At 40.9% G+C, this 25,977-nt stretch overlaps 1 protein-coding gene across 1 annotated transcript in view; it reads left to right on the top strand.

Moving 5' to 3' along the window:
* SMC4 (structural maintenance of chromosomes 4) overlaps nt 1-22,483 on the top strand; it is a 142,092-nt gene extending 119,609 nt beyond the window's left edge. The window contains exons 19-24 of the mRNA XM_088479818.1: nt 5,226-5,370; nt 11,401-11,574; nt 11,714-11,896; nt 13,314-13,546; nt 17,762-17,945; nt 21,856-22,483. Coding sequence (XP_088335944.1) covers nt 5,226-5,370; nt 11,401-11,574; nt 11,714-11,896; nt 13,314-13,546; nt 17,762-17,945; nt 21,856-22,032 — 1,096 coding nt within the window. The 3' untranslated portion in view covers nt 22,033-22,483. The remainder of the gene's footprint in view (nt 1-5,225; nt 5,371-11,400; nt 11,575-11,713; nt 11,897-13,313; nt 13,547-17,761; nt 17,946-21,855) is intronic.
* The last annotated feature ends 3,494 nt before the right edge of the window (nt 22,484-25,977 follow it).

Raw genomic sequence — 25,977 nt, 5'->3', positions numbered from 1 at the left:
TTAAAACTCGAAACGTTGACTATAAGTGACTTGAGTGAGACCCCCTTTTTTCAAGTCCAGAGAGTGACACTGCCTTGCATTACTATATATATATATATATATATATATATATATATATATATATATATATATATATGCATAAATATTGGGACATGGACAGAATTTTCATATTTTGGCCTCTATTCATCACCACAATGGCTTTGAAATGAAACAAGCAAGATGTGCTTTAACTGCAGACTTTCAGATTTAATTTGAGGGTAATTACATCCAAATCAGGTGAACGGTGTAGGAATTACAACGGTTTCTATTTGTGCCTCACACTTTTTAAGGGGCCAAAAGTAATGGGACTATCAACTCAAAAGCTATTTCATGGACAGGTGTGGGCTATTCCCTCATTATTTCATTATCAATTAAGCAGGTAAAAGGTCTGGAGTTGATTCTAGGTGTGACATTTGCATTTGGAATCAGTTGCTGTCGACTCTCAATATGAGATCCAAAGAACTGTCACTATCAGCGAAGCAAGCCACCATTAGGCTGAAAAATCAAAACAAACCCATCAGAGAGATAGCAAAAACATTAGGTGTGGCCAAATCAACTGTTTGGAACATTCTTAAAAAGAAAGAACGCATCGGAGAGCTCAGCAACACCAAAAGACCCGGAAAACAACTGTGGTGGATGACAGAAGAATTATTTCCCTGGTGAAGAATAACCCCTTCACAACAGTTGGCCAAATCAAGAACAATCTCCAGGAGGTAGGTGTATATGTGTCAGTCAACAATCAAGAGAAGACTTCACAAGAGTGAATATAGAGGGTTCACCACAAGATGTAAACCATTGGTGAGCCTCAAAAACAGGGAGACCAGATTACAGTTTGCCAAACAACATCTAAAAAAGCCTTTACAGTTCTGGAACAACATCCTATGGACAGATGAGACAAAGATCAACTTGTACCAGAGTGATGGGAAGAGAAGAGTATGGAGAAGGAAAGGAACTGCTCATGATCCAAAACATACCACCTAATCAGTGAAGCGTGGTGGTAGTGTCATGGCGTGGGCATGTATGGCTGCCAATGGAACTGGTTCCCTTGTATTTATTGATGTGACTGCTGACAAAAGCAGCAGAATGAATTCTGAAGTGTTTCAGGCAATATTATATGCTCATATTCAGTGAAATGCTTCAGAACTCATTGGACTGCGCTTCACAGGGCAGATGGACAATAACCCGAAGCATACTGCAAAAGCAACCAAAGAGTTTTTTAAGGCCAAGTCAATCCCCTGACCTGAATCCGATTTGAGCATGCATTTCACTTGATGAAGACTAAACTGAAGGGAAAATGCCCCAAGAAAAAGCAGGAACTGAAGACATTTGCAGTAGAGGCCTGGCAGAGCATCACCAGGGATGAAACCCAGCGTCTGGTGATGTCTATGCAGGCAATTACAGCCTGAAGTCTGGAACGCAAAGGATTTGCAACAATGTATTAAAAAGTGAAAGTTAGATTTAGGATTGTTCAGTTTGCCCATTACTTTTGCCCCCTTAAAAAGTGGGAGGCACATATAGAAACCGTTGTAATTCCTACACCGTTCACCTGATTTGGATGTAATTACCCTCAAATTAAATCTGAAAGTCTGCAGTTAAAGCACATCTTGCTTGTTTCATTTCAAAACCATTGTGGTGTTGAATAGAGGCCAAAATATGAAAATTCTGTCAATGTCCCAATATTTATGCACCTGACCGTGTGTGTGTATCTATATATATATATATATATATATATATATATATATATATAACAGGTTGAGTCTCCCATATCCAAATATTCCGAAATACGGAATATTTTCAGCATGACTGAGATAATGAAACCTTTGATTTTTGATGGTTTAATGTACATAAACTTTGTCTAAGGCACAAATTATTAAAAAGATTGTATAAAAGAACCTTCAGGCTGTGTGTATAAGGTGTATATGAAAAATAAATGAATTTCATGTATGTACACAAACATTTTTTGATGCACAAAATTATAAAAAATATTGTCTAAAATTACCTGCAGGCTGTGTGTATAAGGTGTATATAACACATAAATGCATTCTGTGTGTGTATATTTGGGTCCCATTTCCAAGACATCTCATTATAATATGCAATTATTCCAAAATACGGAATATTCCAATATCCAAAATACCCCTGGTCCCAAGCATTTTGGATATGGGAGACTCAACCTGTGTATATATAGATAGATAGATAGATAGATAGATAGAGATATATATATATATATATATATATATATATATATATATATATATATATAGTAAAGAATGAGGCCGACAACAGCGTGTCACATTCAACGTTTCATGATGTAAATCATTTAGTCAGGTTCCTGACTAAATGATTTACATAATGAAACGTTGAATGTGACACGCTGTTGTCTGCCTCGCTCTTTACTGTATTTATCAAGTCTCTTGGAGTGCCATCCGTTCTACACTGATGGCAGGTTTTCATTTGTTGGACGTGCACCCAGAGCCTGTACATTTTTGGATAGGAGTGCCAGCCATTTGCATATATATATATATATATATATATCTATATATATATATATATATCTATATATATTAGGGATGTGCAGGCTCGGATAGGTTCGAGTTTGCACGTGGAGTTCGGATTTTTCCCTCCAAAAAAACGGAACTCAGAACGAGGCAAAACGTCATCTTACATGGACGAACATCATCATTCCTGGTCTTTTGAGGGAAAAATCCGAACTCCACGTGCAAACTCGAACCTATCCGAGCCTGCACATCCCATATATATATATATATATATATATATATATATATATATATTATTCATTTTCTCTATTATACACTTCTGCCCTGACCTTACGTGACTATTGGAGCTCCACACGCGGGGATGATGTTTGCGTCCCCCTTCTCTGGCTTAGATGTCTGCATGTATGTTTAAGTTTTGTCTCTGATGTCAGTGGTCTGTGACCCCTCACGATTTTTCATCAATACATTTGGGTGAATCTATGGAGCTTGGATTGGAAATGCATTATGCTGTTCTATACAGCATATAGATCAGGGCTTGACAAATTTTTCTAAAATCTAGGAGCCAGGATGAAATTGTAGGAGCCAGACCACCGCCCCCCCTAGTCCACAAAATGGTCACAGTTGAATGGATACAGTAAAATGGAGGCTCCTTCACTGCTCTGCACAGCTCCCCTGCTCTACCCTCCAGTAATAACGGACCACATTTCACATAAAACAATGGGGCCAGAAAGTACAACAAAACTCCCCTCCCCTCATGGTCACACAACTATCCCTCTGAAGCCGCTCCGCAATCCCTGGCCATGCATAGACCCTACTACTGGAGAGCTCTACTGTCCCCTAGCTCCAGCTGCATAGACAGCCAGGACATACAGGTGGATCAGTGTAGACTGGGACAGACAACAGGCATCAGAGCAGGCCAGGATGGAGAGGAGTCATCTGTAGAGGCCGGGATAGACACAGTCACCACAGGCGACACTCAGCACATGCACTCCTGTGGATGATATGAACACCGCAATACTATAGGCACAAATCTCCGCCAGAGCTGATGAGGACCTGCTTCCTCCCTCACTGCAAAATCTGGTAGCCATGGCGGCCTGGCCCCTGGGATTTGTCGAGCCCTGATATAGATGTCCTTTAGGTAATTTTTGTCATTTTTGATATTGTAGACACCAGTCTTGACACTGGTCCTTGTATGGACCAAAACATCGACTAAAAAGTGTCTTTCAAATGTGTTAATTTCATGAAAATCTTTTTCCAGTGGCCCTCAATAGACTACTAGAAAAGGATTTAATAGAAGTGCAATTTTTTTTTTTTTTGTTCACAGAAGTTTTTCCTGTGCCTTATGTCTGGTGGGTTTTTTTATTTTTTTTTATTTTTTTAAGGTTTGTTTCTAAATTTTTCTCTGTGCTGTTTCAAACTTGCTCTGAACCTGTTTTGCTTGTCAATTTCAGCACATTGTCTTGTAATATAACTAATACAACTTATAGAAATGTATTGAAATCACCTAGCAGCCAATGGGCCTGATTCACTACGGATCGCTATTCTGCTTATACGCACGCAACTGCGTTGCTAATATCAGCAGTGATATTTAAATCTTTTCATTGGTATTGCGATGGCAGCCTGACCTAAGGACGCCCACTTCCCCTTGCTCACATCCGTATACTTTGACAACATAGTGAAACAATCGTTAACATCGAGCAACATCGGACAGTTACTGAAGCCCTTACATTAATCAGGAATTGCTAACTACTGTGCAAGCTGTGAGACCTCAGGCGGCATCTGGTTTCGCAGTGGATAATTTATGCATGCCCATGCAACGGCATTGAAACGCACTGGCATGCCTGCGTTGGCCTGCCCCCCTCCAGCCACAAACTGCACTTCCTGTCAGTCACTGCCATGGTTCTGCATAGTCACAATATACGCAAATCCTAATGCAGCGCCTCGATCGCGTGCTGCAAATTAATCAACCTATTGTGTGCGTATACGCAACTGCGTTCCTTGCTGAATCAGTCCCAATGTCACATTCAAACCTGTGCAATTAACAAAGGAAAGAGTTGAGGGTTTAATTTAATGAGTACTCCACTCTGGCTGCATTTAGAATCTGTGCTTTCCAAGTTACTCAACAACATAGAAAACAGCAATGGTAACCATTGTCTTACGTAAACTATTTTTTTGTCACCCTGTTGTGGATTGCAAAAAGTAAAATACCTGAATAAATTTAAGATCATTAAGCTTTTATGGAGGGGAAATTGGTTTATTTTGTGTGCCCATTACAAACTGGTGCCCTTCTTAGCAACTCCCCTATTGCTTTGATAGGGTTCGAATGATGTGGGCGCAGAGATTTCTGCTCTCTCCCTCCTGAGGTGGCGAGTAGAAATCTGCAAAATGTAAGGCTTTAGTGCGCAAACCAGGACATCATGGGTTTAGTTGCTTTTACCTGTCTAAACTCTGCATTATGGGTGCTCAAAACAATTGAATATCTCACCCCGATCTCACGTCGCTTTAGACGGGACATATGGCGTGAAAAAACAATTCAATTCCTCCCATGGTGTCTGATTTAAAGGTTCACCCATAATTTTCTACATGGTTAAGAGGCAAGGTTTAGGTTTATATTCTTTCATAGAAATTAAATGTAAAACTTTTTGAAAAACACATTAAAAAAATATATTTACATTTATTTCCTCTTCCCAGAAACCTCAAGAAAGCAGAGGAGTCTGTAGTCCGCACAGAAAAGGAAATTGTTGATAATGACAAAAGCATAGAAGATTTGTCAGAAGAATTAAAAAATCTGGAGGAGAAAGCAACTACAGTAATGACTGAATGCAAAGAAGCAGAGGTGTGGTATTTCAAACTTGTTTATTTAACCTTTAATTTAAATATGTTGTAAGTATATTGGTTTCTGCTTAGGGTTAAACAAATTGTATTATCACTGTCTAAGCACGGGCTATAGTCTCTTTATTGCTGCACCCCACTGTCGACTGCCTCTAGATGGGCAAGCCGGCCACTACTGTTGAAGGTACCGGCTTCTTGATCTGGAGCTACTATTAGGCAGACGTTCCCTAGAACAAGATGACTAAGATCAGTAACTCCTCTCCCTGTGGGGGGAGAGGAGTTTTATGTAATAGTCAGCATTAGCAAAACTTGTGAACAGACAAATGTTGCAGAGCTCTGGTCCTTGGAATAGGATGAGGTAAGTAGCAAGATGCTGCTTCACAATGCAGCCAGACACCTCTGGCATTACAGGGTACTGTCCTCTTGAACTGTTTCTTGTTAGTGCAGGGTGAGGGACAGAAGAGCTCATTCCCTTTTTTTTACATTTGAATCTCCTCCTTGTCTAGATAAAGGAAGTAGTACAAGAGTCCAAGTCTAGTGGATGGACTTAATATTTTTTCTGCCTAGTAGACAGTTGGGGGTAGATGCCCTGTGCATAACTTGTCTAGTCTGCCGTAATCGTCTGTGCTGTGCAGCAGACAGCCCAGACCGGTTCTGCTAGAAGTCCATAGCTCAGTCTATTGAGCAACTTATGTTCCATACTAGTGAGCAAAGAAACCACTGAAGTATCTCCCTTTAACACCTTTAGATTTGAAACCTGTTCTTGTGGGGGTTTTAACCAGAAGCCTTTGGACCCCCTCTTCCTACTCCTTCTAAAGAGCCAACTTGGGTTTAGAGCCTAGGAAAGTCTGGTCTGAGTTTAATAAATAAATGATTCCTCATCCTTGGGGAAGATCTTAAATCTCTGTCCAGCTAGACCTCACAAGTGCTAGATACCTGCTATTGTCCAGTCCTGGGAAAGATCACTCGATTTATACTTTCAGGAAGGTGTGTTGCTGCAGAGACTTGGAAGATATCTCATTCTCTTAGGGGGTATCTTCTAGAAGGCAGGGTGTTTAGGAAATGGCACTGTCCATTTTTGCCCTGAACTGAAAAAAATTATCAGGCTAACTGTGAAAAAGGGGGCCCTTATCCCAGAGGGCAATCCTCCACTCCACATGGAGGGCCGCAAAAAGGATACATGTCTCTTTTTGCCCATCTTATCTTGTGGGGTCAGGTTCCTGAGAGAGATGAATCCTATATCGAAGAGTTATAATTTTCCTAAAATCCCATCCTAGATGGTTAACTATAAATTGAAATGTTGCACTTCTCTCTATATCCTGCCACCTACCAAATTACCTTAGTGGGTTTTTTTCTCTCCTTCATCCACTAGGGGATACTGGCAGCCTTTTATGAATGCTTGCTGTCTTTGGTGATTATTCTTATTTTGCTTAATTTTCTTATTTTGTTTCTTGAAAGTGCTATGTACACTCTGCGTTGCTGGGAGGGAGATATATGGCCGATTAGCATAACTTGTTACGCTGCAATCCCACTCTTTCGGCAGAGTGTACAGGGACTCAAAAAATAGAGTCCAACAGGCCTTTTCACCACACTTTGTGGGCCACTGCTTCAGGAAGGAAGCAGCCACAGCCTACATTCATGTAGCATCGGGCTGCAGGTGGTTGCCCCAGTCACAAAGTCTGCTAGTACAGTACTCCCGCAACTGGAATTAAGAGTAGGCTGAGCCACTGCGGTACCCCAGCACCATGGGTTGGAACCAGCAACGGCTCCTTACCTGTCTGCACGTCATAGGCTGCAGTCTATGCAGCCATCTTCTCCCTGCCATAATGGTGATTGACAGCTGATGTCACTGGGAGGTGGGGATTAAGTCCAGCACTGCTAGCAGGCTGCAGTTCCTTGAAGATAAAACACAAGAAAAATCCAGGTGCTGTAGAGTTAAAACAACTTCAGACTCAATGTACAGTAGTTGTATGAGGGAGTCACCCTCACTGAATAAACAAATAAATACAAAGTAGCAGCTACAGAGTCTGAAGGTGGGAAATAAAAGCACAAATCAGTAACAATTTATAAGGTATTTATTATAAAACAACAATCATTAAATTGTAGCAATATATATTAGCTGCTATGTTTTGCATAAAATACACTGGGCAAAATATATGCAAAGTCATAAAAAATTAAAAATTCCCGGAGTTTTGAACCACTTGAGCCTATATATGGCATTATGCAACAACATTAGGATAAGACTGGGGAGAGAATCTGATCTCAAGTCAGTCAGTAGTTATAATTTAATATACTTAAATGTTATTGAGACAAGTGTATTGACAAGGCAGGGTTATGCAGTATCGTTGTATTTATTACCTGCTTTCATCCAATATAGGTTAGCAGTGCAATCCGTGATTTAGGATCTCTGGGTAGCGGTTAGAATTACCTGCTGCTCAGCTGGAAATATCTCATCTTTGGCTTAAGAGGGGTCCGGAGTAGGCTATGATGTAGGATGGTATCCATGGATGACTGGCTTTTGTGCTCGAGCCAGGTGTAAAGTTGAGGATAGCCGCTCTATCAATCTCTTTTAACCTGGTGAAATGCCGGAAATATCCCCAACAGTGTGTACCTGAATCAGGTGAATAATGAAGTAATTGTTGGCTGCCGGAGATGAAGCTGTCCTGGTCTCTGTATAATAGGTTCAGCTGCTTACGAGTGGTTCTCAAGGACAGGGATAGTTGAGGTCTGGCACCTTCGTGTTTCAACGTCCCTGTGACGTCTTTGATCTTGAAAAAGACGTAATAGGGTCGTTGAAACGCGTTGGTGCCAGACCTCAACTATCCCTGTCCTTGAGAACTACACGTAACCAGCTGAACCTATTATCCACTGACTCCCCCCTCCCTCACAGCTCAGACCGATGTCCCCTTAGCACCGGGTCCGGAGCACTTTACTCCCGCTGCTGACTTTGGCCCTGCCCTCAGCTCCCCCCAGAGCCTGACATCGGAGAAGTCCTACTGGCGCAGGGGATCTAGTTGCTAGTGTCCTCTCGCCACCTGTGCAGGTTTGTTCTCTCGCCGGGCGCCCAAAAAGGCAGTGGGTGGCGGGCAGCGTTAGGGCGGGCCAGCGGCGGATTGGCGAACTGGGCTAATGGGTGCCCCTGTGCACCCCTGGACCACCCCACAGTTTCGCCTATGGCTGTAGTTTATTCTCTCTCTAAAATTTATAGAGAGAATAAACTACAGCCATAGGCTGCATTACCTGTCCTATTTACCTCTATATTCATAAAATGGGCTTTATATTAGCCTGTATTTGTCTATTTCCTTCTTGAGTGTATAGGCAACATATTTCTGTAAGTTTTCTTACTTATGCATATGTTATGTCTGACACGGGAGAGAATTCAAAAGCTAAACAAGGGAATGTTTCTGTCAGGGATTTTATCTGTTCTAAATGCATGGAAAAATTATTGAATAGCTGCCCAGAACCAGGTGCCCGTGGTGCAGCTTTGTGGACAGTGGAGCTCAGCCAGCTCATACCTGAGTGGGCTAAGACAGTGGACATGGCAGTTGCGGAACTTAACCAAGCAGTGGCACGTCAATCAGTGGTTGTAATGTTGCCCCGTCACAGACCATGGACGGGCCTCAATTATCAACGAGTTTGATCATTCACAACAAGTGATAAAACTTGTTGCTTATGATAAATGGTACTCAAGCCAATCAGCTCACAACTGTCATTTGTTTGAAAAATTACAGTTGGGAGCTGATTGGCTGGAGCACCATTTAACAAACGCAACGAGTTTTATCACTCGTGAATGATAAAACTTGTTGAGAAAGGAAGCCCATATCTCTAGTTGCAATTCCTCCTGCTCCCAACCAAGAGGAATTAGTGGGTCTTTTTCAAGAACCACAGTCTGCCTGTAATATTAACAAGGGAACTTTCTAGGGCTTCCTCTTCCTTAGGAAATATGTTTGAGTCCTCTGCATTACTTGCATAAGAGAATGTCAGACCCCTTCCCAGTTATATTTTCCAGAAGACTGATTCTGTAGGTTACTCCCAGTAAGAAGGTAAAGTTCCTGACCTAGAGTGGAAAGACCAGCCAGATTAGAAGGAGGATCCTCCTATCAGTCACGGATTTGAAGAGCTGGTCCAGGCTGTTCGCCAGGCTTTCAGTATTCATGCGGATAGCCCTCTATGGCTAGTGATGTTTCCTAATTTTTTTTAGTGTTGGACAGAGGTTCCCAAAGGCGGTCCTCAAAGCTTCCCCAACAGTTCAGGTTTTAGAGATTTGTTGAGCACAGGTGACTTATTTAGTTCCTCAGGCAATTGATTTAACCACCTGTGCTCAACCAAGGATATCTCTAAAACCTGTACTGTTGGGTAGCTTTGAGGACCACGTTTGGGAACCTCTGGTGTAGGAGAGTGTCTACTTCCTTTTTCCATTTTTAAACATTCTGGATGAGGCCTGGTTTCAGCAGAGCAAAAAAAAAGGTGCCTCACTGGCTTATATCCACTTAATGTTTGTTGACATAATACGGCTTCATGGGAAATTCCACTTAAAGTGTATACCCCATTGCTCAATTGTCTAAATCCAGTTATTCCTTTTACAAATGTTGTGGCCTTAAAAGATCATACTGATAGAAAATGTAAAAGTATTCTGAAAACTTTTTTTGCTGTTGACCGTTTCGCTCTACATACGGTGTTGGCTGTAGCTTAAGTGAAGGAGGTCTTGAAATGACCAATTGGCTTAGGGTCTGCAGTGTAATGTTCCTGGAGTGGACCTTCTGCCTTTAGTGGGCAGACCAAGGGGTTATCTTAGTACATTGGAGATGTTCTGGATAGAAAGGACACTGGAGGCAATCTGATTTCTGGGTCTCCATTTTGTGAGCCTCTCCTAGTTTTCCCTTTCGGTTTGCGGGAAAGGCAAGAGCTTTGCCATCCAGAGGTCAATCCAACGCTAAACGAGGAGTTAACTTTTGGGGTGGTCTGACCTCTACAGGAAGACGTCCAGAATTTAAGCAGGCTGACATAATAGTCCTCATGAAAGTTTGGTGCCTCACCCAGGTCCATCTGTGACGGGTGCCAGTCTTCTCTGATTCTGGGAAGTGTGGCCTAAGTTTTTCGAGTCAGTGAATGTTATTCTGTGCGGAGGGTTCATTCTGGATATTTTAAGTCTTCCACCCTGCTAGTTATCTGTTGCCCCCTTCCCCCCTTTCAAAAGATCTGGTCAGAAGGAAGGCATTAAAAAGGGCATTCCACTCTCTCAAGGTTAGAAGTCCTAGTTCTGGTTTCCGTAGATCAGCAGGTATTGGGAGTCTACTCCTAACCTTTTTCTGGTAATGATACCAGATCTCTTTCTGGACAATCTTGGACCTAAAATTATTGAACAATCACTGGTTCATGGAGAAGTTCAAAATTGAGTTTATACAATTGGTCATAATATCCATGGAACAAGTTTCTGGCAACTTTAGATTTCAGAAATGCCTATTTTCATGTACTGTTCTGGAAAACTGATGCGCTACTCAGGTCTGTGGTCAGAAATTTCCAATGCCAGACTCTTCCGTTTGGTCTCCACTGCTACTCCCTATGCTTCTGTGGAGGACCAAGGGCGCATCGATCATTCCCTATTTAATTAACATACTCATTGATGAGTATCATTTAAGGCAAATTCAGAACCACTGTTCTGCCAACATCTAAGCATGGTGGATTCTAGTCTGAAAAAACTTGAACAATAATAAATTTCCCAAAGTCCACTCTGGTTCCAGCCAAAAACATACATTTTCTTGGTCTGCTATTTGACACCAGGAGTCAAAGTTGTTCTTCTGGAGCCCGAAGTTTTGGCCATTCAGTCTCTGGTGAGGAATCGTGGCTGAGACAGGTTTCCATGCAGTTGCTGGAGACTGTGGTAGCCTCCCTCAAGGTTGTCCCCTTTGTTCATTTACATTCAAAGTCTCTTTGGTCACAGTCCTGGCTCGGTGCTCCGGTACAATTTGATTTGTGTTGTGTAGGATCATTTATTTATTGTTTCTTATACTTGTTTTTCATCATTTTTATTTAGGGTTCACTCACTGAGATCCAAGAAAAGCACAAAGGTTTACTGCAAGAAATTAAAGCAGTTCAGGATAAGGAGCATGCACTTCAAAAGGATGCACTAAATATTCGACTTAAAATTGAGCAAATAGATGGTCACCTAGCTGAACATCAGTCTAAAATTAAATACTGGCAAAAAGAGGTAAGCTTAAGATTTGTGGCTGTCAACTACATTTTCTTAGGTAATGTTATGCGTCATAGGTTTTATACACAGTATATATATTATTTATTTTTATTGGTGTAATGTGCATAGTTGTATCTGTTGTGCATCTCCTTTTTAGATCTCAAAACTTAAGCTTCATAACATAGAAGACAATCCAGAGGAGGTTCTCCCCATACTATCCCAAGAAGAACTAGAGGCTATAAAGGATCCAGATCAAATAAATAATCAAATTGCTCTCTTAGAAGCAAAGAGTCTTGAAATGAAGCCAAACCTTGGTGCTATTGCCGCATATAAAATGAAGGTACATGTTTTACAATGTTATGGTCTCTCGAACCTAATTTACATGTTGAAATTAAGTGAAAGAGCTTATATGAGAAAGCATTGTAACTCTTTAGCTCTGGGAAGCTTTATAGGTCATGAAAATTGGTATTTGGATTTGATTGAAAAAATTCTGAATATTTTGGATGTAATAAATACCCGGTATAAGCTCTTTGCTATGATATTGATACTTTTTCCACTTATGAGCTGTATTCAATTAGTTTCTCACCCGCAATACTTTTCTGCCTGCCGGACTTTTCACCTACATCGCGTGTTTTGGACGCGAAAAGTTTTCGTGCACGCCCCCGCTATTCGTGAAAACGTGTCCCGGCGAAACGCAATCAGGTAAAGTGCTGTCAGAGATGGGGAAATCGGCTTAATGCCCCCCAAAAGATGCACTAACATTGGGGATCAGTATAGATGTCCCCGATTAGCCCCCATGAAGCTATTTGGGGTACTTAAGTGCTTTCAATTGCCTCTATATAGTGTCTTTGCACAAGTGGTGAAGAATAGCATTAAGCACGTTTTTTGGAGAAATTAAGTAGTCCTGTCAAATTTGGGTACTTTAAAATGGGTTCAAGTATGGTTTAAATTCGCTTAAGTGAAGTTTTAAGCGACGTCAAAAACGCACCATCAGCAATGCACCTGCAATCAAAAACACACCTACCCCATACTTGCAGACCCCCCCCCCCCCCCTAAAGTCTATTTCGCTACTTTTTATGTGTGCCCCCATTTTCAAAGTAACTTTTTGGGGTGTTCTCCCTTTTTTTTTTTTTTTTTAACGCAGTTATCGTTTGGTGGGGCTGTCCCAAGGGTGTAGAGTGGTTTCCGCACCTTTGCACCCCAAAACCGCAATTCTGCACTTTTTTCCGCCTGCTATTCATAGGCGAAACTTTTCCGCCGATTTACATTGCATTGAAAAGTCTTTGCAATTGATTACGGCGGAAACTTTCTGCCTGGCAAAATGACGTCATCCGCGATACATTTCCGCGGATTCGGACTTTTCAACGCTAATTGAATGCGGTCCTATATTTGCATTGGGAAAACTGCTCTCGCTTTTTTTTTTTACGTGATTGGTGCCTGTAAATGTAAGTAGCGCCTATAAATAGTATTGTTAAAATACAAAATATATTAATTAGTACATTACCGCTACCCCGTTTCTCTTATCCTTTTAAAATTGTGGCAAAAATGCAATTATAGGCCTTGATGAGAGGTTTCAAATATCTGAAATATATGTGTTTTTTTATATAAATGTATTTAATGGAAGGAAAGAGGCCTCTTTTTGGGATAAAGTGATATAAACAAGTGCAATAGTAACAACTAAAATATTCCATGTACCTATTTTCTGACGCCTTGTGTTATTAAATTGTATTTAAAGTATGTCCTTTTCTCATTAATAGGAGGAGCTATATTTGCAAAGAGTTGCAGAACTTGATGAAATCACAAATGAGAGAGATCGATTTAGACGAGCTTATGAAGATCTTCGTAAGCAAAGACTTAATGAGTTTATGGCTGGATTTAATGTCATAACAAATAAACTAAAAGAAAACTACCAGATGTTGACTTTGGGAGGCGATGCAGAGCTGGAACTCGTAGACAGCTTGGATCCATTTTCAGAAGGCATCATGTTTAGGTTGGTCTTCTATGCATCGTGTGCCTCTGTTCTTTGTTGAGCCTCTTTTTTTAGTTTTCACTTTTCTGTGTTTGTTTTTTCACTTGTGCAAGTGTTTCTTTCACCCTTTATGTTCTGCCTCCTTTTTTGTCTTTCCCTTTCCCTGGTGGTCAGTGATGTTTCCCCACTGAGACGTTCCATCCTCAAGTCTGGTTCCAGTTGTCGTTGATTGTAGAGACCTTTATATGCCTCTGCTTTTTTGCAGATATAATTGAAAGTAAGATGATGCAAATTTTATCCATGAAATCACAGGATTTTATTTTAAATAATATGGTTGTTATTTCAGGAAGAGAAATTGTGTGGTTTCTCAGATAAACGGTTTGGCTAGTTGATGCTTCAAATAACGATTAAAGGTGATGCTAGAGATGCCAGCGAAATTACGCAGCAATTGTGTGTTTCACTGTTTAAAACTTCTGGTTGCATTGCATCCCTGGATCCAACCTTTCTTCTGTACATATGTGCTGCACTTCCATATTTGTATACAGCTAGAGAAGTAACTGCTATACCAAGCAAGACTAAATCACAAAGATTGCTATTTTTGTCTGTTGATTACTGATAAACAGTTGCAAATGCTGTACTATCTCCCTCTTTCACGTCACATTTATTAATTTCCAGCTTATAAAAATGTAAAATATGGATGGCACCAAAGGGATACCCAAATCTGTGACCTAAGGAAACTGAAGATCGAGGTTGATCTTTCTGACCAAACGTTCAGTGTCTGCTGATCCACTCTGTCAGTCCCTCCATTGGCTGCCAGTCTTCTACCGTATTCAATTTAAAATACTTACACTCACGCATAAAACTATTAACCAAACCACACCAACATACATCTCTTCACTTATCTCAAAATATCTTCCAACCCGACATCTCCGCTCTGCACAAGATCTCTCATCCCCGCGCATTACTTGTTCCCCTGCACGGTTACAGGACTTTTTCGGGCTGCACCAACCCTGTGGAATGCCTTACCACGCACAATAAGACTTTCCACTAGTTTCCAAACATTCAAGCGTTCTCTAAAAACTCACTTCTTCAGGTAAGCTTATCAGATTCCAGAACCGCCCACCTAACCTTTTTATAGCATCCCTATCTAACTCTCGTCTCATACTAAACACCCATCACATCTTCTCCTTCTTCAATTTTACTTCCTTCTAACCCTAGACCAACTTTCCAGTGTGATTGGATCATACAGCCCACCAAGAACATCTGCAATCGGGCTGGACCAATTTGCAATATATAGCACCTATCCCTGTGTATCAACAACTATTTCCCTACAGATTGTAAGCTTATGAGCAGGGCCCTCTTACCCTTATGTATGTGTCTTAGTATGTCATGTATGTATGTCTTTTACAACCCGGTAAAATGTTAATGTTGATTCAAATTGTAAAGTGCAACGGAATTTGCTGCGCTATATAAGAAACTGTTAATAAATAAATAAATCTCTCAACAGACCCTTTAAAGTCAGGATATAGAAAAACAAGGTTTCTCCTGCACTGAAAAGGGTATTATTCTTCAAACGTAGGGAATTTGTGTCTGACAAGTGTATAAGTGGTGGAACAGATCTTGCTCATCAGACTTTTTATAGATTGGGTGATATTAAATATGGTGGAAACAATCCCTTTACCCACCAGGCAGGTGAGCTGTATATAAACTGGAATGTCCAGCAACCACCGGTGCTTTAAAATAAGTAATTTACAAAGTGCACTTTAAAAATACATAGCCATAATGTCATAGAAAAACAGATTTAAAAGTAAAAACACTGTTCTTGCTAATGTTTACTGAGAAATGCATATCAAATCCAACATAGAATAGAATTGGAATATAATAAATATGTAAAAAAAAAAGTCATGGGCTCCCAAGATAAAATACAATCGCTCAATACAGCATAAACTGAATAAATTAATCTCACCATATTGACTGCAACGTATTTCAATGTGCTGAACCTGAAGAAGTCTGAAGACTATTCAAAGGCCAGTACAAATTTTTGTAGAACCATCATTAACATATAGAAACATAGAATTTGATGGCAGATACAGATGTATCCTCATACATCTAGCCTCTGTGCAAGTTAAACAGCCCTTCTAATCATGGCGTGACTTGATAGCGCTGAGCGTCTTTCGTATGACTTTTACCTTCAAACATGTCCTATTCACACAGTGATGCGAATAGCTAGCACAATCAGTGTCTGCTGATTTAAATGATATGCAGCATGCCTATGTTCTGTATGCGGGTGTATCTGCATGCAAAACTACGTTACTGGCACTGTAACGTAGCATTTCACATACACCCACAGACGCACAGAGAACATAGGCATGCTGCATATCATTTTAATAAGCAGAAGCTGCTTGTGCTTCCTATTCGCATAACTTTGTGAATAAGACACATTTGAAGGTAAAAAGTCGCACGAAAGACGCTTTGTACTCCCGAGGCGCACAGAGCTCCGGCGTTGTGTAGCGCATGAGGATAGCTGTATGTGGACACTTCTGTAAGAACCGTTTGGTCCATCTAGTTTGCCCATTTAGGGTTACCTAATTAAGGTTAGGGATGAGTTTAGTGGTTTGGTTAGGGGGTTCAGGGAGTTACGGTAGTTTGTTAGGGTTGTTTGGGTATTAGGGTGTTAGTGTTTGAGAGTAGGGGATATATTTACTAAAGCTTCTAAAATAGACAAGTGGTAATGTTGCCCATAGCAACCAATCAGATTCTGTGTATCCTTTTCTAGAAAGCAATAGAGAAATGATAGCTACAATCTGATTGGTTGCTGTAGGCAACATCACCACTTGAATGTTTTAGCTTTAGTAAATCTACACCTAAGAGTATAAGGGTTAGGGATTTGTTAGTTGGGGGTTAAGGTTGTTTGGGTATTAGTGCTTAGGTTATTAGAGCTAGGAGTTAGGGGTTTCTTAGTGTGGGGGGTTAAGGATGTTTGGGTATTAGTGTTTGTTAAGATAAGGTTGGGGGGTAAGGGTACGTGGACAGAAACTCATGCCCAGGTCTCTGAGGCCTAGCTGGAGAAAGTATCCAGGATATGACTCCGTAATAGCCACAATATCCAGATTATCCGTTGTCACTATTGCAATTTGCTTCCGAATTTGCTCTCCTAAGCTCACATTTGCACACATACTGTAGCTCTAAGAGCTTTGTTAGTGCATCTCTTAAGGTGGGAACACACATAGCAGATATTTCTGCAGAGCGAGTGATCTGCAGATATATCTGTAGATGATGGTCATTCATATACTGAACGACTATCTTCCATGCAGCTGGGAGACCCGCTGGCCGGGGGGGACGGATCCGCCCCTCTCCCCGCAGCTGCCGATGCATGTGTTTGACCGATTGTCTGCAATACCCACTTGCCGATGGACAGATATGTCTGCAGATATATCTGTCCATCAGCTGTGCAGCACAGCCGGCACGATATGTCTGTGTACAACGTCGTTCATAGACATATCGCTGGTACACACTGGCCGACGGGCACCAGATATATTGGCCGATCAATTTATCGGCCAGTATATGTCAGTGTGTACCCAGTTTTAGTCCTAACCATGTTCAAACATTACATGAAATAGTGATTTAGTTATTACCTGGTCTCAGATGATGATCAATGTTTGTTCAACTGTTTGATTAACTATTATGCAAATCACACTTCGTAATTTCCACATCCAGCTGACCCTACTGATTCTAAAGAGTCTGATTATGACAAACTACAGCTGAACTCAAATGGTTAGCAAAGCAAATAAATTGTACTGTTATGTAAACACATGCTCAATAAACTATACTACCCTCAAGAACATGCCCAGAACAAGTAATACCAATTACAAGCAAGTCATGAAATCGCATACATTTAAATACACAGATGGTTTTGCATGAGGGTGAATGCAGATTGGGAGTAGTAGTCATGCAGGATGGAAATGAAAATCATATACCTTTCGATTAACTGTTATGCAAATCACACTTTGTAATTTCCACATCCAGCTGACCCCTCAGCTAGCTGTCAGTACTAATTCTTTTGATTTACTGTTCTACCAAGGCTGACAGGAGTTTTTTGCTTTCTTGTAACTTTAATGAGGGAACCTATATTTCCCCCTAAACTGGGGAAACCTGGGTATTTTATAGTACGAGCAACAATTATGCTGTGTATAATATTCATCAATGTTTTTCACCCCATCCCACTCTTTTTTACAGTGTGCGACCACCAAAGAAGAGTTGGAAGAAAATATTTAATCTTTCAGGTGGAGAAAAGACCTTGAGTTCTCTAGCTTTGGTGTTTGCTCTTCACCATTATAAGCCAACACCTCTGTACTTCATGGATGAGATTGACGCTGCTTTGGACTTCAAAAATGTGTCCATTGTTGCATTTTACATTTATGTAAGTAGTTAAGGCTCATAACTGTGCTAAATCCTTCAAGTTGCGTACATTGACTGTTCTTGCCAATATTGCCCATTTTAAAATTACTTGAGAAACTAAAGAAAGGCCTTTTTCCCACCACATCAGTTGTTCACACCTTGCTGGGATCATGTGATACTGACATCTGATCCATATCTGTTTCATGGTCTGAAACAGATTTTAGACCAGTGATTCTCAACCCTTTAGTTTCCCCCAACTGGTCATGTTTTTAAGTTTTCTGTCTGTGGAGCAGATAGAATAATTACTGAAGCAGCAAGATACATTAGCTCACCTGTGCATGATTAAAGAAGTTTAAAAAACATGACCTGTTGGTGGTACTTGAGGACTGGAGTTGAGAGACCGTTATAAACCATGGGCTAAATGTAATAAGGAACTTGCAGAAGTAATAGAATGCAAGAACATGCAAACTTGCATTTCCACAACTCGCAATGCTGAAATTCGCATCCAGATGTTTTCCCATGAAAAACATTCAACTCTACCAATGTAATAGAGTGTGAGTTTTTAAGTCGCATAAAATTACTTACATAAAACTTGCTAAATAGTAGACCTGCTTCAGGCTAGCAAGTGTAGCCTGAGCAGGTGCGAGTTAGACAGAAGCCTTCACAGATCAGTGAGACCTGTGAAGACTTCTGTGTAATAAAAAAAAAAAAAAAAACTAGTAAAGTGTTAAAATATTAAAAACAAATTATGTGGGGTCATCCCCTAAAAGCACAACCAGCACCGGGCTTTTTTTAACCTGCCCTGGTTGTGTAAATACAGAGGGAAAAGACGTAGGGCTGCTGGTATTTTCATCAACCAGTACCAGGCTCAGTGATTGTGGAAATACGGGGGACAAAATAAGTAGGGGTCCCCGTATTGGCTACAACTAGCCCCAGACTCTCTTTTTAGCGGGGTGTAATACCACAGCCGTGTGACGCGTCTCTCGGGGTCCCCTGCCAAAGCATTCATCATCCCTCTCTAGTCAGCCCAGGCCGGGAATCCCTGTGGCAGTGGGTACCCCCCTATAAAGAGGTCCCCCGTCTCCAGAGCACCCTGGCATACTTGGGCGGTGGGTGCTGGGTTGATTGTGTAAAAAATAGATAAAATAATATTGTCCTTTGCAGGAGAACTAGAGGTACCAGCATGCAGAGCATTAAGGGCCCACTGGTACCTCCTAGTTTACAGCAAAAGAAATATAAAAGAAAAAAAAAGACAGAACACACCCCGAAGGTTTTAACCTTTTATTACACACACACTCACACTACATACGTACCTTGGCCCTACTTGCAAAATAAATATTAAAATAAACAGGCCACACATGCACTGAAGGTTTTAATATTTTATTACACATACACTCAGCCGCATTCACACTACATACTTACCTTGTCGCTAGCGCTAGTCTGTCCCCTGCTCCAGTAGAATCCACAACTGTACTGAAAAAAAAAAAAAAAAAAAAAAACTACTCCTTGGTACCTCTTCATTCCATGTATGCATCCACCGTCTTTAAAAATCCGACAAGAGTGGACCTGGCGGACATACTTCCCAAATGCCGGTTTAGATTCTGCATTTCACATAGAAATGCATTGGCTAAACATTCATTGACTGGGAGAGGTGAGACTTCAAAGGTGGGAACGTGCTAGGTTACTAAAGTGCATTTCCACCATTGAAGTAAAAAACTAGCACACTATTACATCCTGCCTCTTAACTTTCTCCTTAAATTGATATTAAAACAAAATCAGACCAGTTTTATTAAATCTTATTTTTTATTTTTTTTTGTGTGTTTTTGTTTTGGGGATATTTTTTGTTACTGGGTAAACATGTCACACAATGGAAATTACTAACAGGTTGGAAACAGGCGCTGAGATGGGCTGTCAATTTCAAGCTGCTACTGAATAGGGCTAGTCAGGCCCATAAAAACATATATATGAAACAGAATGTGTAGTAGCGCTTTTGATGATGTGTATATATTAATAAACGTCTTGTTTCATAAACAACTCATGATATTTTAATAAAAAGAAATATAAAAAGCAATATATTGCTAATACAATAAAAATACACTGTACGTTCAGAAAATTGAAATACAAATAGGAGTATTCCCCCTATCAGTGCAAGGAACAGTAAATATACCATGAACAGTCCAATATACAATTGATCCAAGTACTATCATTTGACACTATGCATACAGGACAATTCCAGTGAATTTATGCAAGTGTCACATTACATTATTGAGATTGTTTCTCTATCCAGGAGCATTATAGGAACAGATGTTTATCTATGTGGACATAGAATAAGGGTGTCAATTGTCCTATAATTTTTAATTCATATTTCTGAACGTACAGTGTATTTTTATTGTATTTGCAATATATTGCTTTTTATATTTCTTTTTGATAAAATATCATGAGGAGTTTATGAAACAAGACGTTTAATATATACACCATCAAAAGCGCTACTACACATTGTTTCATAAATGTCACATACTAGTTTCTGAAATGTAACACTTCTTGATTAAACAGATATTCACTGATGCTCTCCAAGTTATTATATAAACTTTCCCTAAAGCCGTGTTTAACCATTTAAGTTATGTTTGACTCATTTGAGGTGACTTTGGGAAAAAAAAAAGAAGCAATCTTTTAAAATTTAATTTGGTAAAAAAAAGTCTTGTTTTTTAAGAAAAAAGAGAAAATCATTTTATATATTTTAGTGGACAAAATACCCTTAGGGGTGTCCCTTCAGTGGCATTTGATCTCAGTGTCATTACTCCAAATGCCTCCAACAGATCTCCCAGATGCATTACCCCCTCACCTCTGTGTTTATACTTCTCCACTGAAGAATATGTCCCCACCAGTGCCAGCAAACTCCCTCAGTCCATCTATCCCCCTGCCCCCATGGCAAAAATACCTTTTGTCTAATTCAATATTTGCTCTTTATCACTTTATTTTTTTAATGACTTTTACTCTTTCTGTCTCCATCATTAAGGCCCCCATTTATTAATGATCGCTATTGCAGTGTGATCTGGGCATGACATTACGCCCATGATCACATTGCAATATGCAATCACAGCACAGGCAGGGACACTGGCTTCGAAAAGGAGCATGTCCCTGCGATGTGCCCAGAGAGCTTCTGGGGCTGCTGCGCATTCGCAGTCACACTGACTGCACATGCTCTGCCGCCTTTTCCGTCCGCCGGCTAATTGTGCGTGGTGTAGCCCATAGGCTGTAGCGGCTAACGCCATCTTCAGATGGAGTTGGCTGCAGGGGCCAATATTCGGAATGCATCGCATTCCAGATGTTCGTAAATTTGGCAGCATCACAATCCCCATAGCATGCGGCTGCCTGCGGGAATGGAGATACCTGCTGCGGTCCCTCCTTCATACATCTGGGGGATACTAAATATTAGTGGTTAACCCCTTTTAAAACTGGTGTTTTCGGGGATTATAGCTCAAATATACCATGATAAATGGGCGCCCCACTCTTGTACTCTTCCTTTTCTCATATACTACCCATTCCCCTGCTGCCATTGGTGGCCCCTTTTGTGCATCTGCTACATATATCCTTCCCGAATTACTGCAGCCAACTGGAGATCAGCACCAATCTGGTGACTGATGAGGTATCTGCATGGTCCTGGCAACTGTACATGAAAGAACAAAAATATCACAAATTCATTCTTAAAAACGTATATAACATTTTATTTCTCAATCAATGCATAAATAACCTTAATTTGCTAAAGGACACCAACCCTTCTTGAAGGAAGTTATTTTTAACTATTTTACTCTATATGTAGTGGAAAGCGTCTATGTAACAGGTTTAATATACTTTAACATATTTGAAGCCAAGTTTTCTTTTTATATTTGTTTTATTTTCAATATTTTTTTTTAATTTTTTTTCCTTTTAAGGAACAAACGAAAAATGCCCAGTTCATAATCATCTCATTACGGAACAACATGTTTGAGATTGCTGACAGACTCATCGGAATTTATAAGACTCACAACACAACGAAAAGTGTGGCTACAAATCCAAAAATTATTGCTTCAAAAGGTCTTGCTGAACTAGGTGCTTCCCAGTGTGTCTGATTTGTGTCAGGGGAAAATTATCTGAACCACACACTTCCTGCTTTTTGGAGGTGTCAAAATAATCCTGACTTTCATCGGAGCAGGGAGAAAAAGTAATGGGCTTGCACAATGGTTTATCCTCAGGACCCTTTCACGCCTCACCTGCTTTAGCCAGAATACATTCTCATTTAGTGCTGCTACTGTGATTAGTTTGTAAGTGTTAATCTACAGGCTAATTCTACCTTCATTCCCAAAATTAAGCAAATAGTTTGTTTATTCAGTATAACACCTTACCTGGTTTACTTTTTTTTTTTTGCCACCGAGAAAAGTGAAACTTATCAGTTTAGTTGTATTGGAAAATGTGTTTTTCATATTTTTTTGTTTTGTTTCACTGTTCTATGTGTATTGTTATATTTAGATATATAGATTTCATTATATATGTTTGTGTATATATCCAAGTGTGTGTGATATGTACATTTCCAATAAAATTTAAATGTTTTAAACTAGTGTTGCTTTACTGACTGGTATAACAAATGAGGTTCAAGTGTAAAGCAAACCATTACTTGCAAGTAATTGTGTGAATACAGGGTTTACTATAGGTATGTTACAAATAACAGAACCAACGTGATTCTTTGTGTTACAAAATCCAGCTAATTAAATTTAACCTTAAATAATATTTTTATAACTATAAGATCATTTAGTATGCATTTGTTTTGTGACTTTATTTTTACCATTAGACATGTTTGTATTAGGATTTTATATAATGTCAGTATACTTCATAGCTCTTGCAAACAACGTAGTAATGAGACTGGAAATTAAGTCAGACTAATCTGTACTATTCCTTTCAGACATAAAATCCTGGCTTCAACTTGGCTCAGACTCGGAACACTGAGCACGAGTTGAAGCCGGGGTTTCTACTTCATGATCCATAGAAGGTTCACAGGGAGACCGTGGGGTATAGGTGATGCAGAGTCATCTGGACACCTTACGCAGTAAATTCTTCTCCCAGGATGCAATGGGTCTCCCTCTATACCCCACCCCGGGCTGGAGGCTCCTCAGTTACGTAGCAAGCCGGAGGAGGACAAAAGAGAAGAAAGTCTGGGAACACACTAGAATCAAATTCTCACACAGACAGAGACGGAAAACCGATGACCAGAGCGAAGCCCAACTGAAACACAGGTGCGTCAGGGCGGGTGCCCTGTGGATCCTATGGACCTCATGGAAAAATAGATAACAAGGGTAAGTTCTTATCATATCTCTACTGTTCTTTTTCAGGATCCATAGAAGGTCCACAGGGTGACCTTGGGGATTCCCAAAGCAGTACCCTCAAGGGCGGGGACGCTCCTGTGCAGAAAGGAGAATCTGCCGCCCGAAGGTAGCATCCTGAGTGGCAAAGGTATCAAGAGTAATACCTCAAAAAGGTCTTCATAGAAGACCACGTGGCCGCCTTACAAAGCTGTACAGCCGAGGCACCTTGACGAGCTGCCCATGAAGGGCCCACAGACCGAGTAGAATGAACAGTAATTGAGGGGGCAGGACTGGAAGGCCCTCATGAATGTAAGCCTCAGATCGTCATACGAAACCATCTAGCCAAAGTTTGTTTGTTGGCTGGCCATGGTCCCTTGTGGAAACCATAGAGTATAAACAAAGAGTCTGATTTCCGGAGAGATCTGATACGATCCACATAAATCTTCAGGGCACATACCACACCCAATGAGGCCTCCCCTGCCGACAGGTCTGGGGAGTTGAAGGCCGGCACAATCATTTCCTTATTAATGTGGAAACTAGAGACCACCTTAGGGAGGAACCCAGGGCGAGTTCGAAGCACTGCCCTGTCCCTGTGAAAAAAAAGAAATGGGGAACGACAAGATAGAGCCCCCAAATCGGAAACTCTTCTGGCAGAAGCAATGACCAGAAAAAAAACAGTCTTGGCAGTAAGCCATTTGAGGTCCACTGAGCCCAGTGGGTCAAAGCGGGGGGGCTCTGGAGGGCCCTAAGGACAACGGCCAAATCCCAAGGTGCTACAGGAGGGACAAGGGGAGGCTGGATACGAAGGACCCCCTGCAGAAAAGGCACCACTGGGGGGAGGGTTAGGTTCAGGCACCAACGGGGAGGGTTAGGGTGCAAGGAGAGAGGTTTAGAGGTAGAAGGGGGGAGGGTTAGGATACTTACATACCTCCCTCTCTGGATGCTATTTTAACAGCTGGTATTTCATATCCAACCCGTTTAATGTATTGGTGCCACTTCTTCATCTCTGCCATTGAGTCACAATAATTTGCAGTGATGTGTGGCTGCACACATAACCTCTAATTGAATACCACTCTTGAATAGTAAAAAAATCTCTCTTGTAATACATGAAAGCCGTTTGGTAGCTACCCCTGTATGAATCAAAAGCAACTAACCCTGATGTTCCCAAACGCGGTCCTCAAGGCTTCCCAACAGTTAAGGTTTTAGAGATATTCATGGTTAAGCACAGGTGGTTAAATCAAATTGACTGAGGTATTAATTAAGTCACCTGTGGTCATGCATGGATATCCTTAAAACCTGGACTGTTAGGGTGCCTTGAGGACTGAAGACCTGATTCATTAATGATCGCAACAGCGCATGCAGTTGCCCTATTGTTGCGAATGCTACATTGCGATTACGCAGAGCACTGTAAGGCATCGCAGAGTGAGTAAGTGTTTGCGACCGGGTCTGAATGAGGGCCTTGGTTCTAGCAATTGATTTATCTATATGATGTCAGGTCATTTTTAACTACGTTCAACAAATTAACATCAAGAAGTACAGCTTATCAAATGGTGTCATGGATAACTACAGTATATCAGAGAACCAGAGAGTTTACCAGACAGCTGCCTGGAAGCTTCACTTTTTTTTCTAAGTTGCTTATGGAGCCGGGTGCTGCTCGTCAGACTGCTCTGAAGCTAGGTATGTATTATATGCTGAACCGAGCTGCTGATCTGCCACACTAGTTATAGAGACCACAACGAGAGGTGATTGGGTGCAGGACATCAAGGTGGCGCACCTCAGGATATGCCTCTCATGGATTTACCAAAGAGGGGGAGCACATTAACTCTGCTGGACTGCCCTTTGTGGTGCCCAGACATGATGGACAGGCCAGAAGGTCTGTCAGCATCTAGCTAATTATTTTCAATGCACTTTGTGAATGCAAAGAGTACAGAATCGGGACGAATTAGCAAAAACATAGCTCAGCTACATCTGACATCGGCAGTGCGTGCACCTCCTAGTGAACCCCTTAATCACACATGAACTCCAGGAGGACTAATTATAAGGAAGAGGGAGAGTCCACTGGATGATTGGTCGCAACATCTGGGAGTATCAGTTAAGAGGTTTTCGTCCCCTGGATTATTGGTACTGTTTCATGAACACAATGACCTATTGTGGTGTTTGTACATCCCAACAAGGGGAACGCTGAAACTCGTCATTTTATTTTCACGTAATATAAGATTATCTGTCCAATCTGGCTGGTTGCACTGAAAATCTTGTAATGTATGGGAGCAAATATCAATAGACCATTTGTTCCCAAACACTAGAAAAGAGACAAAAATGGTCGTTCAGACAAATTGTTAAATCCGTTTTCCGGTGTTTTGGAGAAAAGGGTTGATTATCATTTGCTTCCATATATTACCAGATTTTTGTTCCAACCAGCCAGATTGGACAAATGATGATAGTGTATATATGTCGATTCTCAGCCAGGAGCACAGCTGCCCTCGCTGACACATCCATCACCCACAGAAGTGATGCATTGGCAACTTTTCCCCTCGAGAAGTGGAGAGCACTTTCCATCTTTACGCATTTGGATATATATTACTGACTGATTGTTACTTTACTAGTGGTCTTATCCAAGGGGATTTCTATTCCCATATTGGCTGAACTGAAACGCATTTGGGTGCTTATTCAGCTCTAGGCATCAATTTACCATATGCCATAAACTGTGTGGATTGAAAG

The sequence above is a fragment of the Taudactylus pleione genome, unplaced genomic scaffold (assembly GCF_031769625.1).
Source record: "Taudactylus pleione unplaced genomic scaffold, aTauple2 ptg000246l, whole genome shotgun sequence".
Taxonomy (NCBI): Eukaryota; Metazoa; Chordata; class Amphibia; order Anura; family Myobatrachidae; genus Taudactylus; species Taudactylus pleione.
The sequence above is the reverse complement of the archived record's forward strand: the minus strand, read 5'-3'. Positions and strand labels throughout refer to the sequence as shown.